Source organism: Malaclemys terrapin, chromosome 2 (assembly GCF_027887155.1).
Source record: "Malaclemys terrapin pileata isolate rMalTer1 chromosome 2, rMalTer1.hap1, whole genome shotgun sequence".
Taxonomy (NCBI): domain Eukaryota; kingdom Metazoa; phylum Chordata; order Testudines; family Emydidae; genus Malaclemys; species Malaclemys terrapin.
Genome location: NC_071506.1, coordinates 222,346,640 through 222,362,803, shown reverse-complemented (window position 1 = coordinate 222,362,803; position 16,164 = coordinate 222,346,640). Strand labels below are relative to the sequence as shown.

Here is a 16,164-nt window from a genome sequence, read left to right as displayed (position 1 = left end):
ATTTTCATTTGAGGAGTCATAAGGATGCGTTGAAAAGAGGATTGGATACCAGCTGCCATTCTGTCTTGTAGTTAGGGTGTGGAACCAGAATGGCAAAGCATCACTACTCACAAATCCTCCTGGAGTGACTCAGCATGCTCCACAACCATAGCGTAGCTGGTGGCTGTTTGGATTCAGCACTGTGACTGAAATATGCCTTCAAATCTAAACAGCAGAGTTGTTGACAATGCTGCTGCTTGCCCTATTTCTTTGGCTTTGGTACATTTCATTATACCAGCAACCTCTCCCACTCACTGGTAGGTCAGAAGTTTGAGCAGTTTTAGCAAGCAGGTGAAAAAGTAGACTCAGTAAAGGAGAGATGTCATTAATTTAAAAATGCTGTGCTTACAAAACCGAAGACTGATGAGAATGCTACAGCTAGGCAGTGCGTGGGTTGGCACTTAGCACTGTATGGGTTTCCTCAAACAATTCTGGCACTGCATTTCAATCCTGACCTGCCAAACCCCAGTTGCTGCAGTCCTGAGTTGCCCAATTGTGCTAAATTTTATGACAAGTTTGAGACTGTATCAAACTAATTTTTTTCATCTGATTTTTCTCTTGTTACTTAAATTGCAGGACTTGAACCCCATTGGCCAAATTGGCATCTAATTTATATCCCTGCAGTTTCTTTGAGTCGATGAGCTAGCAGTGTAACTGAGAGGAGAATGTGAGCCCAGGCTGGCAGAGATCAATGACTGGTTTCTTATTTTATTTAATAATTAACTGAAGGCGCTTCTTGTTAACTAGGTAATAACTTTATCCTGAGCTAGTAAACCCTTCAGCCTTCAGTGTTGAAGTTTATTTGCTATCAAAACCTTTGCCTTTGGCCTCAGCATTTATTTTGTCCAGGTTACTGTTATTACCTCACAAATATGAAATACTCTCAAATGATATTCATGGTCAGCTAACATAAATAACCAGTTAAAATGGGGGGGAGGGGAGAGAGAGAATTGATGAGGAAAAGGCCTGAGAAACGGTCTCTGAAATAAAATCAGAGGGCAACATGGTGATATGTTTGTGCCAAAGTACAGAAGTGCAAGTTCAATATATGTAACAGTGACAATGAAGGTGCAAGGGAGGCTGGATAAGGAACAATGGTAGATTTTTCAGCCTAACAGCTTGTAAGGTAATCTATTACCTTCTTCCACACACAGTATTTTTGTGCCAGTATAGCATGGTGTTTTAATCCATACAGGCAATGAATGAAATAATTTGCAGTGCATTTACTTGCAATCATCATAATAGTCTCGTCCCTGAGTGATTTGTTGAATTGATATGGTAAATAGGGCCATCTACTGGCCCTCGAAAAATCCAGGCAATATTAGCTGAACATTGACTCCTACTAGGTAATTTTTAAAAAATGTAACCCCAATTTAGATTGCTTTATACATTTTTTTCCATTCAGAATTTATTTTTTCTGGGTCTGAACTGTATTCTGCCCAGGATATCTATGGCATGAACATTAATATTGATGAATAAATCTTTTCACTTTCAATTTTTTAGCTTATTTTGTTTCTTTAAACCAGGTTAAACTTATAACCACAATTTCATCTCAGATTGTTTTGGCTAGAGACTGACCTGCTTCACAATATTCTCCAGAGTCCTGCCTCCAGCACCAAATCTAAACTGTAATTAATATGACAAAATGACACCAGCTGACATCTGCTTCCTAGACCCCAGTAATTCTCATGTGTACTGTCCCATTTTAAGGAATCCACAGACAAATTTTACTCCTCGTTGATTTCTGTGATTCACTGGACATCTCTTGAGTGATGGATCTGAGTGACCCTGATACTTTTGAGTTAGTGATTTGAGTTGCTGGACTGGTATTAATGAGACAAATCCCCTGTAATTTACTGCTAGAGATGGGATTAGCAGAGGTATTCAGGTTGGCGCTCCCTCAGTATAAATGACAGGGAGCTGCTAGCAGCATATTCTCCATGAGAGGTCCTTGGTTTTGGAACTTACTCCTTCACTTGGTCTGCCAGAACCCAGTCTTGAAAGCTTTCTGGACAGGCTGCAAAGCCCGTATCTTTCTCTCTTCCCGAAGGCAATTGAGGAGTGGGTGGCCTGAGGGGGATATATTTATGGGCAGTCCTTTGTTTATGTTGCAATTTTAATGTATGGCATAAGCACTCAAAGCAACAGGTGGGTGCCAAGAGCTGAATTTTAAAAATCTGAAGAAATAAGTAAATCACTGACCAGAAGAGTGCAATAGATTGCTAAGAACTGCGGGGGGGGGGGGGTCGTCAGACTTTGAAAAGTATTTAGACCAGGACGCCATTGTGCTGGGCCCTGTACAAACACACAAACAAAATGATGGTTCCTGCCCCATACAGCATCTGCAGAAACAAATTATTCACATAATATGATGAGCAATTGATGGGGAAAATAATCAAATCAATTGTTTATATATATAATTTGATCAGCATTACTGCATATGTTAGACCAACTTCTAGGCTCATTTATCCGCACTGCAAAGGGGATGTAAATAAGAGCAGATTTTGGTCTGTTAAAGCCAGGGCATTAAATGGCAATCAATAAGACAAATTCTTACAGCCCCATTGGTTTCAGTGCAGTTAGTGCAGAATTTGTTTTTTTGTTAAAAAGAGGGTAAAGAATTATTGATTTTGCAAGATAATGACACTTGTTATGGATGATGAAAATCCTTATTCCCACCCGATGTCTCATCTTTGAGACACTCAATCCCCTTCCTGCCCCAGACTAAATGTTATTTTAGTAGTAACGCAAACAAGAGACACGACACTAATTGTAACTTGCTGTACATAAGGGGTGGCAGAACTGAGCCCTCCCTGGGCAGTATATTTCTTTTCCAGCTTCTCAAAAACAAATATATTAGTACTTGTTTACTATCCATTCAATTGCCCTATGCTTTCTCATATAAGGCTGAGAAGCCAGATTGCAACGAGCGCCTTCAGCTGCAAAAGCGACTGGGCTGTAGAAAATTTCATTGGTTTATATCAAACGTATACCCCGAACTCCACCCACCAGAGTACAAACCAAGATTCTCTGGCAAGGTAAGAGGGAAATTATTATTATTTGTATTACTGGAGTACCTATAGACCCCCAACCGAGATCAGAATCCCGTTGTGCTAGGTGCTGTACAAACATATAGTAAGAGACAGTCCCTGCCCTGGACAGTTTACAATCTAAATAGACAAGGCAGATAAAGAATTGGAGGGAAAACAAAGGCACAGAGAAGTAAAGTGACTTGCCCAATATCACACAACAAGTACCAACTCAGGAACTGAACCCACTTCTCCTGACTCCCAGTCCAGTGCCCTATTCCCTAGCTCATGCTGCCTCCCCAAAAATTATAGGATTTCACATTTAATAATTATAACTTATTAAAACACACATTTAATAAAACTGTTTTATGAGCCAAATCCTGAGACTCTTAGTTTCTATTCAGTTCTTTCTCAGGAAAGTTCCTATTGACATTAAGGAGAATTTGCCCAAGAAAAGAGTAAGCACTGTGTAAGGATCTCAGAATTTGACCCAATGTGAAAAGGCTTAGCTGTACCTCAACGAGAGTGAGAGCGAGTATGGTACATGAGCAGGGGATCTCATCCTGAGCTCAGAGCGTAGACGTAGCCCTAGCATTCCGCTTGATAGATTCAGAAACTGTAATGTAATATACTACTAGTTATCCTGATATTGTATAGCATGATATATAATTCCACGTTGTCATAACATACCAGCATATGTAGTAATGGTCATTATACTGAAAACATTCTTGTGACTATTGTATTAAATTCAGCACCGTATACACAACCAGGGCAATTATTAGAGCTCATCAGAAAATAGGTTTTTGTGTGGAAAATTGTGACCTTCTGTTGAAAACTGAACACTCAAAACCAAACATTTGGAGAGTTTTGGGTGTTCAGTTTTTCTGACAAGAACATCAAACATTTGGAATACAGAATACAGAAAGTTTCTGCAAAAATTTCCATTTTCTCAAAATCCCAATTTTCCATAAAAAATGGTTGGGAAAGGTTCAACCAGTTCAACTAATTATAAACTGAAGGTTTAACTTTAACTTTGCCAAATAGCATGATCTCATGTCACTCTACTGACAAGGCTCAGTTTCGCTCAATATGAGAGTCCATTTGATCTTGCCTATGAGTGAAAGGATTCTACCTACTGAATAATTAGCCAAAGCATGTACAATAAAAAGGATACAACCCAAGCAACATTAAAAGTTAATTAAAAAACATTTCCTTTTTAACGGATTGTACTTTATTTCAGTATAAATATTTATTTGCAGCTGTACAACACTGGTGTTGGCTTCTGTGCAAATTACAGATCTGCCTGGGATGCTGCAGAAGGTCTTATTGAGCTGTCTCCTTGTGGTGACAATATTAACCAGGTATTGTATATTTCAAGCTTATGTGTACTGGCATCAAATTTAAGGCCCAGATACAGGAAGGTATTTAAGCTGGTCTCTAACGAACTTTAAGCATTGCCTTCAATAAGAGTACTCATGTGCTTTCAAGTTAAACACATGCTTATGTACTTTCTTGAATCAGAGGCTAAATGATGAGCAGCTAAATTACTGCAACAATATGTCTTGCTGATTTTGTCCCATCCAAAAAATATATATTTTTTTTCCATTTGGGAATTAGTTCATCTGCACTGGACGCTATTAAAATATTGAGATTCAACACACTATTTACCCCATGATATTTTCAGTATTCCCTATACTAAAAATTAGAAATGTATATGACTGGGCTGACACACAACAAATACTGCAGTATACTGAATTATTGCAAATGTCAAGATTTTCATGATCTTGACTGTTATTTTTTCAATCAGTTTTTTGGAAACTTAAGAAAGGGAAAAATCATATTTTAGTTAATATAATAGAATGGTTACTTAGCACCCCGCTTGACAGTACAATAATTTAAAGCAATGATTTACAATACAGTAAAAACATTCATTCATTCAAATGAAATCTCAGTAAGCAGTCTTTGTCTAATGAAAATCCAACCAGCATTGTGACAGCTTTACTGTATTCTGCCCCTCTTTTAAAAATGATTTCTCCTTCAACCATCTAATATGCAAAGTGTAATTTAACCAGCAACACACCTAGGATATGTCTGTTCGTTTTCCATGACAGATATTTAAAGCTGGCTACTGTTTTTCACCTGAAATTGTTTGTACTTTTTAGGTCATTTAGATATTTAAGTATTTGATCTGCAGGCACACACAGACATCTACATTAACTAAAGTGTTTCAGTCCAGAGATTTGTGGATGCAAAAACGAAAGCCTGGTTTACATCAAGCTAAAAATGAGGTTTTTACTTTTTATCTCCATAGAGGTCAGTCAACAACACTGAGTTCTGGAATAATATTAAACAATTAGAACTCTATGCTCTGATCCTTATACACCTCTACCCCGATAGAACTCTGTCCTCGGGAGCCAAAAAATCTTACCGCGTTATAGGTGAAATTGCATTATATCGAACTTGCTTTGATCCGCCGGAGTGCGCAGCCCTCCCTCCCCCGAGCGCTGCTTTACCGCGTTATCTCTGAATTCGTGTTATATCGGGGTAGAGGTGTACATCCAAAACTCCCATTAAAGATAGGGGAAGTTTTGGAAGCTCAAGAAATATAAGACCAGGACCTTAGATTGTATATGCAAATATTTGCGTCCTGATTGGTTTGCAAAAGTTCTACTTCCTGATTGACTCAAAGATAGATGTTTTCCCCCTGAACTTTTAAATTCATTTCTCTTTTTGAATGCTGAGAATGAACTCAGTGGTAGTTGAAACTGTCCAGCACATGCGGATTGGGCCTATGAGTACAAAGTGATTATTTATTATTTTCAGTAGCATGGAATGGAAGACTAGGAAGTTTAGGGCAGAAATCTATCAACTCTAGAATAACTGAGATGGATTTTTCCCATATTCGGATGTCTGGGAATGTCCCATCTGCCAGAGTACATTTAAAAAAAAATATTGCCTACAAATGTTATATTCTGCATCTATTTTATACATATTATCCAATCCTAAAAACCTTTACTCATGGAAATAGTCCCAGGAAAGTAGTCGTGCAAGGACTACTTGTAAGAGGATAGCTTTGCAGAATCAGGCCTATTGTGTCTCCTTCATTCATCTTGGAGTTTTATGTTAACAGACAGGAAATGATTTTGGATACTAGCAACTAAAAATGAATTGGAATGTTCTTCAACTTTATTAATGCAAACAAACCCTTCCTTTTCTAGCATTTTGAATATAACAGTATGAAGGAAATCCGGTTTGGTTCCGCTCTGCAGTTTTGCTTTGATGTCAGACATGAGAAGGTTATCCTTCAAAACTGTACACAAGAGACAGAAAATAACCAGCAACAATGGGATGTCCAGGAGGTGTGTAGTGATTTTGTCATGAAGCTAGGCTAACTGAAAACAGTCCAAAAGTTGTTGGGAAGGGGTTACCAGAAGTTTTAGAATGTGGTTTCACTGCATCACAGTTTGCATCCAAGGTATTGTGAAGCTATTTGTCTTATTCACACCAACTTCCTTATACAAATTTCGTTAAGAAAAAGAGTTAAAGCAACCATTCTGTAGAACCTCATGCTCTAGATTTTTGCTGTACTAGACTAATCTATTTATTTTATAGGGGATCCTGGAATATATGAACCAGTGATTATGAAATTAACCTAAGGGCAAACCCCACCCCACTTCTGTAGGCACAAAGGACCCTTACAGCAAAGGAACACGTACAAGTCCTGCTACGCAGGCTGGGAGAGGTGCGAGAGGACCCAGATTCTGGGAGCACATGAAGAAGGGGTTAGCCCCTTGCTTGTCTTGAATTGGATCTCTTTTGGGAGTAGGGTGGGGCCTTAAAATTCCCCCTCTACTGCTGTATAGGAGTATCTCCTTCTATAAGAATTCAATATTATTCAGTGGAATTCACCCAGCGAGGTAGGAAATTATCTGCAGCATGGGAAATTGTAAGGTTCCAGGACAATATATAGAACAAAGTGTTAAAAGAGATCTGGACAGATTTATGAGTGGGATTGTAAAATGGGTTGCTTGTCATGGTAGGGGGCAGGGCTCAGCAGCCCTGGGACTCACTGGTTTATGTCTTATGTTCTTAGAAGCTCATGCGTCTAGGCTTCAGACAGCTACCTGCAGGGGTCAGGAAGCGATTCCCCCACCGCTGCCAATGTATTCTGTTTTTGTTTTTTTGTCTCCTTCCTGTGAAACATCAGAGATGCCCATGGCTGGAGATTGAACACTGGACAGGATGGGAGAGGGCTCTGAGGTGGCATCAAGCATTCTCTGTCTCGGGTGCTTGGCTGGCTGCTTCTTGCTCATGTGCTCAAGGTCTAACTGATCACCATGTGTGGAGTTGGGAAGGAATTTCCCCCCAGATCAGATTGGTGGTGACCTTGGGGGTTTTTCACCTTCTTCTGCAGCATGTGGATGAGAGTCACTTACCAGGATTATCTGGGTGTATATCACCTAATCATTTCCCTACCATTAGAGGAGCCTCGGGCACTGGTGCATGTCGTTCCCGCCTGTTCTCTCCCAGTGGCTAGGGTTACCATATGTCCGGATTTTCCCAGACATGTCCAGCTGTTTGGTCCTCAAATCCCCGTCCGGGAGGAAATTCCAAAAAGCCGGGCATGTCCGGGAAAATAGGGAGGGGTCGTGGGGCTTGGATCCGGGCTGGCGCTGCTCGGCCAGGGCCAGGCTGGGCCGGAGCCGCTCGGCCGGAACCGGGGCCCAAGTGGAGCCGGGCCGGAGCCGCTGGGACCAGGGGCGCTCGGCCGGCGCTGCTCGCCCAGGGCCGGGGACGGGGCCGGGACGGGACGGAGCCACTTGGCCAGAACTGGGGCCTGAGCGGAGCCAGGCTGGAGCCGCTAGGCCCGGGGCTGGGGGTGCTCGGCCGGGGCCAGCCCGGAGCCGCTTTGCCGGAACCAAGGCCCAAGCCGAGCCGGGCCGGAGCCGCTCGGACAGGGGTTGTGGGTGCTTAGCCACCGGCCGGCACCGCTCGGCCTGGGCCGGTGCTCCGGGGCCCAAGCCGAGCTGGAGTCGCCGGGGCCAGAGCCGCCGGGGCTGGGGCGGGCCGGAGCCACTTGGCTGGAACTGAGGCTGGCGCCCCAGGGCCCGAGCCGAGCCGGGCCGGAGATGCCAGGGCCAGAGCCGCTCGGCCTGGGGGGCCGGACTGGGCCGTGCCTCCTCGCACCCCCCCAGCCCCAGCCCCTCCCTGCTTCCCACATTTGACTCGTGGGAAGCAGGGGAGGGGGAAGAGCAGGGGAGCGGAGCGTTCAGGGGAGGGGACTTTGGGGAAGAGGCAGAGTTGGGGTGGGGCTGGGCCGGGAAGGGGCGGAGTTGGGGTGGGGCTGGCACGCAGGGAAGGGGCGGTGTTGGGGGGCAGGGCCCCGTGGAGTGTCCTCTTTTTGTTTTTTTTAAATATGGTAACCCTACCAGTGGCACATCATAGTCTAGTCCTCTGTGGACTGTAATACTTTGATCTAATTTCAGTTGTTGGGTTTACAGTGCAGATGCTGGGTGACGTTGGTGGCCTGGGATATATACAAGGTCAGACTAGATAATCTGGTGGTCCCTCCTGGCCTTAAACTCTGACTCGATGAACTTCCAGTTATTCCACACACAGAACAGGTGCACGGCAGTCACACGGGTACTACAGCTCTGAGTCTATTATAGTTGCAGTCATGGGGCAGTCCTGCTACCACTCTACTTTCCAAGGGGAGGATTCATTTTCCCCAGCATTGGACTAGGTTAATCTTGGCATGACATAGCCCAGCAATTTATGCTGGGGACAACATTTACCCTCTAAAAAGCAGAAGGCACTGGGGGAGGGGCTAATCTTAATAGGTGCTGAGTATGTACAACTCCCATTGGCTCAATAGGAATTATGGGTACTCACCACCTTTCAGGATCGAACCTAAGGCTTTTACAGTAATCATTAAATTTAAAGTACTACTCCAAATAAACAATCACCGATCCCTACTGATCGCATTTCTTTGTTAGAAGTTTAAAATACACATTCTGATCTTTATTGAAAGTCCTTTACTTTTTCTCCATTCCTTCTGCCCCTTTTTTGTCTTTTTGTAGGGTGGAATGATTGTCCACATCCTTTCTGGTAAATGTCTAGAGGCAGTGAAGAGTGAAGCTGAGAAGGACTTGTCCTTACATGTATGTAACAAGAATGAGAATCAGCTGTGGCGATTTGATCACTCGCATGTGCTAGATGAGAGATGACTGACAGGTCTGACTGTCTTCAAACCTCACGGTCACTTTCATTTGGGATTCAAGACACACAGATTCCTGCATGCAGAAGAAAGTTGTGTGTGTCTGCCACGGTCTTCAGGAGAAGATAGAAAGATCTTGCTTGGAAAGTCTTGCTCAAGGAATTGCAGCAGGCTCCTGGTTTAACCAACTCAAGCTAAAAATTACTATTTGTTCTCTTCAACCAGAGAATAAAAGCACTGTGAGTATCAGTAATGACTCTGCAGCTCTACTGCTGCAGAAGACAAGAAGTTTGCCCTTTTAAGGAAACTTGGAAGACAAATTGCCAAAGGGTCTCTCTTCTAAAACTTCTAAGAAAACAGCAAGATGAATCTTTGTGAAACTTTAGAAACTCTCTCAAAGGAAGTCCGCCTTGTTAGGATGAGAGTTTAGCCAAGCTGTACAGTGCACTTGACCCATATAAAACAAAGTAGGTTTTGTATGTATCAAAGTAGAACATAATTACTTTTGTAAGAAATAGTTAATATATTCCTTTCCAAATATACTGAGCCAAATACCCCACTCAGTAAGATTGCACAGTGTGTGTGAATTAGCACAGAATTGGGTTACATCTTGTTCTTGTTAAAAATTCTCATTGATGTCAATGGGAGTACAATCAGACTCTGTCTTTGGCCCATTGTCTCTCTCTGCCTTAATCCACAATCTAAATTGGATGGGACAATGACTCCAAAGAAATGGATAGATGTACAATGTCCGTGCTTTAGTTTCCTTTGGGTTTTAATAACTCCTTGTCAGCAAACTTTCCATTGTAGGCTTCAGCACACCCAACAAGAGCAGAGTACAAAAGATTTAGGAGGAAAAAAACCTCACAAACAACATGTATTTTGACATGGAATTTATTGGAGGCATTCAATTTTGGCTAATAAAACATTGAGATGAATTAATGTACTAAAGCAAAGTATCACTCAAGTTGTAAAACTTGAAAGCAGAAAATGAAAGGACTTCAGCTGCACAAGACTTTATAGCTACGTAAGAAGAGCATATTGGTGTCTGCTTCCTTTTCCTGCATCTGCTGCTAGCTACTTTAAAGAATAAGAGTGTTGACACTGTTGACTCTACACCAGAGGATTCCTATAGCCCCTTACTCACCATGGGTCTCGTAGATGATCCTCAAAAGTAACTCATCAAGGTTCTTTTACTGGGAACGTGATCGTGCATCCCTTCTGACCTCAAGTCTCCCACTGAAGTTAACGGCAATTATTATAATATGAGGAATATAGTGTCAGTCTGCCTGTGTCAGACAGTCTGACTTGCATGAACACTTTACCTGGAGTCCTTAAATTAGGAATGAAATCAAATAGGGCTGACACCTTCAAGTGCTTCCAAAATAGGAGGGGGAGAAGCTTGGCAAGACAGAGAGGTGATTGCAGGATGGAGCCTTTTCCTAACTACCTGGCTTTCCTTTAGATTGGCTCACAATTCATTTCCATATCAATCAATCGCAGCTTTCATACAGTCATTAAGGGAGCAGCGCATCACTATTGAAACCTAATTTATTGCTGACTTTTTAAAAAGAGACGGAGAATGTTACTTTTACTAAGATTTAGAGCAAATTGACTTTGCAGTGGGGCTTGGCACAAGGCTGAAAATAACAGAATGTTCTGCTCAGAACAAGCCAGGTGTCAGCCTTTGGGAAATCCCAGAAAATAACATTCAACAATAGAAATCAGTCACAACAGAAGAAACGAACATCATTGAGCGCTGTGTCATCAATAAAAGCATTATGGTATGGTTCCTGTTTGGTTTCAATGCCACAAATTCCACCTCTTGTGCAGGCATTACTCCATCCACCATAATCACCAAAGCTACCGCCTGTTCCTTCTATGATAGCACCACTGCTACAGCGGAATTTGATACTGTTAGCGGCTGTATCGTCTAAAATTCCTTGTGGAACTTCAACTTTCAGCTGAAAGGCTGTTAGGAACCCTGTTGGACACCAAGTGATTCCTGACCATTGCCCAAACCTACGGGGAGAAATACAATTTAAATATAATTTTTCTCTACTTGTTGCATAAAAGCCAGTGAAATGTTATTTTAATCAAGTCTGATCCATTTTTCAAATGGGAAGTATGCCAGATTTTTCTGAATTATTTTGAATGTATTATTTATTATGTGTTGAACACCAGCTGTGTTTGGACTCTGCAGAATACACAGCGGATACCATTCCTTCAACCCAGAGCTTACATTCCAAAAATAAAGTGACAGCACAATGACGGCAGGTTGAACTTATCACAAAGCAGCAAGGAGCTTTTCCTGTTTGAGGGCAGGAAAAAGTTGGAACAAAACTGAAGAAATGTGAATGTCCTGTTCACAGTGTATGTGTCAAACTCAAGAAAACCTGAGAAAGCAAGATTCACTGTAGATATATGCACACCAGAAAAAAGCCTTAAAGTAAATCCATTCACATCAATGGAAGTAAGAGGAGAATATGTTTCTTAATATCCATTAAAAATAGCTTGGAGTTTACTCTTTGTTGCCTGCAATAATTGTAAGCGTGTGCCTGGAAAAAAATTATATCCATACTTCAAAATCTGGATTTATGTTATGTCCACACTTTAAAACTTTGATATTTACATGAATATTAAGAATATCTAGAGTGTTCATAATTAATGTCAACAAACATTTTGGAAGGGATATTAAACCTTGTGCTTCAAGACTCAGGCCAATCTCTAATGGTCAGAAACCAGGATTAGACCTATGCAGGGGGCATTCTCCCATCTGCCTACTGAAGGATCACTGCATGTCTTCTGAAGCACCTAGTGCTGGTCACCGTACGGGAGAAGATACTGCACACTAGATGGACCTTGGCAGTTCCTAAAATCAGGTAATATAAACCCAATAAATGGCTGAGCATTATGTATCAGTAACCCACAGATCCTTTCATACACAAATTACATTTAAAAAACAAACTCTTTACATTACATAAAGACATTGATACAAACTGAGGCATTCAAAGTTGAAACTGATAACTTGGCCCTTAAGGGGACATCATCAACTTAAAAATAATCACATTTCTGTCTGAGCATTTCCCTATTACCTTTACAAGTAATGTCAAAGACTATTGTAACTGAAAAATGAAGGGGAAATTTTTCTCTCTTTTTTTTTTTTCCTGTTTCTTTTCCTTTGTGTATTTGGCAGAACTCTGTGTATAGTCACATTCACTGTTTCCCCTCTGAAGTCAGCCAGGTCCTGATCCTGTAATCAGATCTATTCGCTGGACCCCTCCACTTATGCAGTGCCCCAATGGGGTGGAAGGGTCTACACTAGTAGATCTGATTGCAGTGTCAGGGCTTAGTTACTTAGTTTCCCTTGCCTGGGCAGAACTTCTACACAACAAAGTGGGGGGAAAATATATATATATAAAATCAGGGAAATGTGATTGCCAACATTTTGGCCTCAGGAGCAGGTAAAGTACCTGGAATTACTTTTAAGTTGTTATTTTTAAAGTGACTAGATTCCAGATTGACTGTGTCCCTATAACACAAGTTGTTATAAGAAAATCGTAAAGGCCAAATATTCAAGTGAGGATGAAGTGACAGTTTTAACTTTAAAGACCATCCAAACTGCGCCTGGGGCAAAAGGTAAGAAATTCAAACACAATACAAGCAATGTCTGCTATTTAAATTGTAGCCTTTTTTCTCTAAATTTTGCAAATCATGCATAATGAATACATTGAGCCAAATTCATTGGGCTATACTGGTGTTACATAGACGATAACTTGGCCGCTTCCTCGGTGGTGGTAAACAATTATATTCCCAGCATAAAAACTTAAAAAGAACAACCTGGAGGCAATAACAGGCTGCTCTCTGGTTGACAGTGTTACAAGTTCTCAGGTTCCTCCTCATCTGGTTTACTATAGATCAAACAAAATATAAAAGGTTGAAATACCATTAAACTTACTTTCCAGAATCAGATTCAACGGTATAGACAGCACTACTCGTATTGTTGTTTTTTATGCAAAATAAACGGATCCCATTTAGTGCAGTGTCATCACTAGCTCCTCCATACTCCTCCATCTAAAATATACAGAAATACAGTAAGATCATTAACAGGATAGGAACCTATTGCTCTGACAAGGGTATGGATAAAGTAATCAGGTTCAGTTACCTTTACACTATATCCCGTAGCATAGAAATGTTCTGGGCACAAATCAATCCATGTCCAAGTGCCCCAAGGTCCTCCATTACTGACATTTATTGAGCTGTAATACTTTCTGTTTGAGAAAGTGCCATTAGCGCTGATTTCTCTTTTACCAAAGACTGCGGAGACATAGGTTAAGCCAACCAAAAGGAGAATAGGAATGGCTTGCATTTTATAACAGCTGGATGAAGTAGTGTGAGCCACAGCACTAGTTTCTGCACTCTGTCCTTTATACCCCATTTTATCTCTGCCAATTTGATTAAAATAACAAATGTGTTCAAGATTGTCACATGGGAAAGTAGAACAAACAGTGTGTTTTGCAATGGTAATTTACTGGCTCGTGTTCTTAAATTAAATCTGGAAAGTCTGCAGCCCTCAGATTCTGCCCTGAATGAAATATATCAGTGCACAGTGAAATCCCATAGTCCTTCAACATAGCTTCCATTGAAGTCAATAGGAGTTTTGTCTGAGTAGGCACCTGTGATGATATGGCAATCTATGTACAGCTTATGAATGCTATTTGATATTATGAACTCTGTGTATGGTTATCAGCATTGCCAACCTCAGTGATTCAAACCCAGAATCATGATTCAGACTCCAAAAAAATCTTGAGATTGGCCCAAAAAATCATGAGATGTTTAAAAAAGATGATGATGTGTTTTTTCAGTGTGCCTTTTGACTATTGAACTGCCCCGGCCCATTCTGAGTCTGGGTGCGACAATTAGTGTTGCCCACAATCCCAAATGTATTAGGTAAGGTGATGTGGACCCTCTGGTCAGGAGCTCTCACCGCAACATCTGGTCATCCCCTGGCTAGCAGTTAATCTTGTCCCCAGCCATTTTATCAGTTCTGTCCCCACCCAGTCCCCATCAATTCCGCCTCATCCCTCATGTTCAGTCTCCCACAGTGTGCTCTACTCCTCCTGGGGTTCTTCACTCTCTCTCCCATGCCAGGTCCCAGTTCCTGTCATGCTATGAGGGGTAAGCTCCAGGGGCTCTTCACCCCCTTCTGTCCCGTCCTGGGCCAGGTGCTACAAGGGGAGAAGGAGGAGCAGAAATGATGCCCTGTCCATTTTTCTCACAGTACGAGAGGGGGGACGAGGAAGCAGGGTTGCACTGAGCTGTGGAGCTCTTTGCTCCCTCCTTCCCCTGTGAGCACGGCAAGCGGAGAGGAGAGACTCTGCTGGCTTCTGGTGAGGCTGAGCTTTGTGAGGGGACTGGAGCTTCTTGCATCATTACAAGATGAGCTCCAGACATCTCTGAAATCCTGTCACTTGCACAAAACTCACAAACGTTGGCAATACTGCATTAGGCATGTATGGTGGTCTTTTCCATATTCTTCCATCACATTTCTTGTGCTATTGAGAGAGGGAGTGGGACCTGGCCGACTACCTCTGAATGTAATAGTCACTAGCGACCATCGACAACCGAACAGACCTTGCCCAAGCAGAGCAATGGTGTCGCAGCAACCTAGGTAAAATCAGTCCTCTCCAGATTATCTATGGAGGACAAGAGAATGGAAAATTCCCCAAAGGGAACAAGGAGATCTGTGTGTTATGGCAGGCCTTCAAAAACACAGAGGCTGAGAAAATCAAGGGTGGAGAGAAAGGGGCTTGGCTTTCTGGGCACGAGGGAACCTTTTGATTGGCACACCAGCCAAAGTTGATGCAGGAGTCAGTGAGGAGACTCCATGATCTGGAGGAGAAGCCTGGGCTGGAGGAGTGAAGTCCAGGAGATGGGACTTGGAATTTTGAAAGGACACTGACCAATTCCCAAGGAACATTCAAAAGTGGTAAAAAAAAAAGCACCCCTAGAATGGTTTACAGATGATTTACTATTTTACCTAAATCTGTATATCTTTTGTGCTGTCTATGAGTAAAGTGTGCTTTGTTTTAGAAATCCATCTGCAAAGATTGTGTCTGTTTGCTTCAAATATTACGTGTTCCTCAAGGGTTAAACTATAATTAATGTACCCATGAGGGTGGAGCTCTGGGGGAGGATATGCTTAAGTTGCTGGAGTGTATTGGGATGGGTTCGATACTGGTCTTGGGGCTAGGGCAGCTGGACTGTTGGGTCCCATGTATAAGAAGAGGTAGCAGGCAGAGTCTATGCCCAGGGAGTGAGCCTAGTGGCCAAAGAAAGGCCTGGAATCTATCCAGACCCAGGAGAACTTAAAAGCACACAGATTCAGGGTATGGATCCAAATACAGCAGCATATATCCAGCAAGGTGGAGTTTGACAGGTCTGTGACACCTCTCCAGCAACTAACCTCTAGAGACCACAACCTGTGAAACACCTCAAAGGCCACCTCAGGGACTTTTACCTTGCTGAATGACCACACATCTTGGACACTTATAGTAGCGATGTGCTAGCTGCGGCTTCTCGCCGCCCCCATTGGCCCGGGACGGCGAACCGCGGCCAGTGGGGGCCGCGATCGGCCAAACCTGCCACATCAGCAGGTAAATAAAACTGGCCCGGCCCGCCAGGGTGCTTACCCTGGCGAGCCGCGTGCCGAACGTTGCCGACCCCTGGAGTAGGTGGATACAGATATTGCATATAATATTGTTACCTCTCTGCCAAGCAGTAGATGTCAGGCCTTGCAGGTCAGCTTGCCTTTGGAGGAGAAATCAGAGGTGTGGTGTATGAGTACACAAACATACACCAGTCCTGGAACAGAGGTTC

At 42.5% G+C, this 16,164-nt stretch overlaps 2 protein-coding genes across 3 annotated transcripts in view; one reads left to right on the top strand and one right to left on the bottom strand.

Annotated features, from left to right (window-relative positions):
* The window catches only part of GALNT15 (polypeptide N-acetylgalactosaminyltransferase 15), a 37,442-nt gene extending 27,161 nt beyond the window's left edge, over nt 1-10,281 (top strand). For both annotated transcript variants that reach the window (XM_054020023.1, XM_054020022.1), the window contains 4 exons: nt 2,946-3,077; nt 4,328-4,429; nt 6,287-6,427; nt 9,149-10,281. In XM_054020023.1, the coding sequence (XP_053875998.1) occupies nt 2,946-3,077; nt 4,328-4,429; nt 6,287-6,427; nt 9,149-9,295 (522 nt within the window). In that variant the 3' untranslated portion in view covers nt 9,296-10,281. The remainder of the gene's footprint in view (nt 1-2,945; nt 3,078-4,327; nt 4,430-6,286; nt 6,428-9,148) is intronic.
* Nucleotides 10,164-15,289, bottom strand: LOC128832544 (vitelline membrane outer layer protein 1 homolog). The gene is made up of 3 exons (XM_054020024.1): nt 13,451-15,289; nt 13,244-13,359; nt 10,164-11,307 (listed from the first exon to the last, which is right to left on the bottom strand). The coding sequence occupies exons 1-3, from the start codon at nt 13,721-13,723 to the stop codon at nt 11,010-11,012; spliced, it is 687 nt and encodes a 228-aa protein (XP_053875999.1). The 5' UTR covers nt 13,724-15,289; the 3' UTR covers nt 10,164-11,009.
* Between the last annotated feature and the right edge of the window lie 875 nt (nt 15,290-16,164).

Coding starts and splice junctions, on each gene's coding strand:
- LOC128832544 (XM_054020024.1), bottom strand. CDS start 13,723: ATGGGGTATAAAGGACAGAGTGCAGAAACTAGTGCTGTGGCTCACACT. Junction 13,360..13,450: donor CTACGGGATATAGTGTAAAG/GTAACTGAACCT, acceptor TGTATATTTTAG/ATGGAGGAGTATGGAGGAGC. Junction 11,308..13,243: donor GTTGAATCTGATTCTGGAAA/GTAAGTTTAATG, acceptor TTCTCCCCGTAG/GTTTGGGCAATGGTCAGGAA.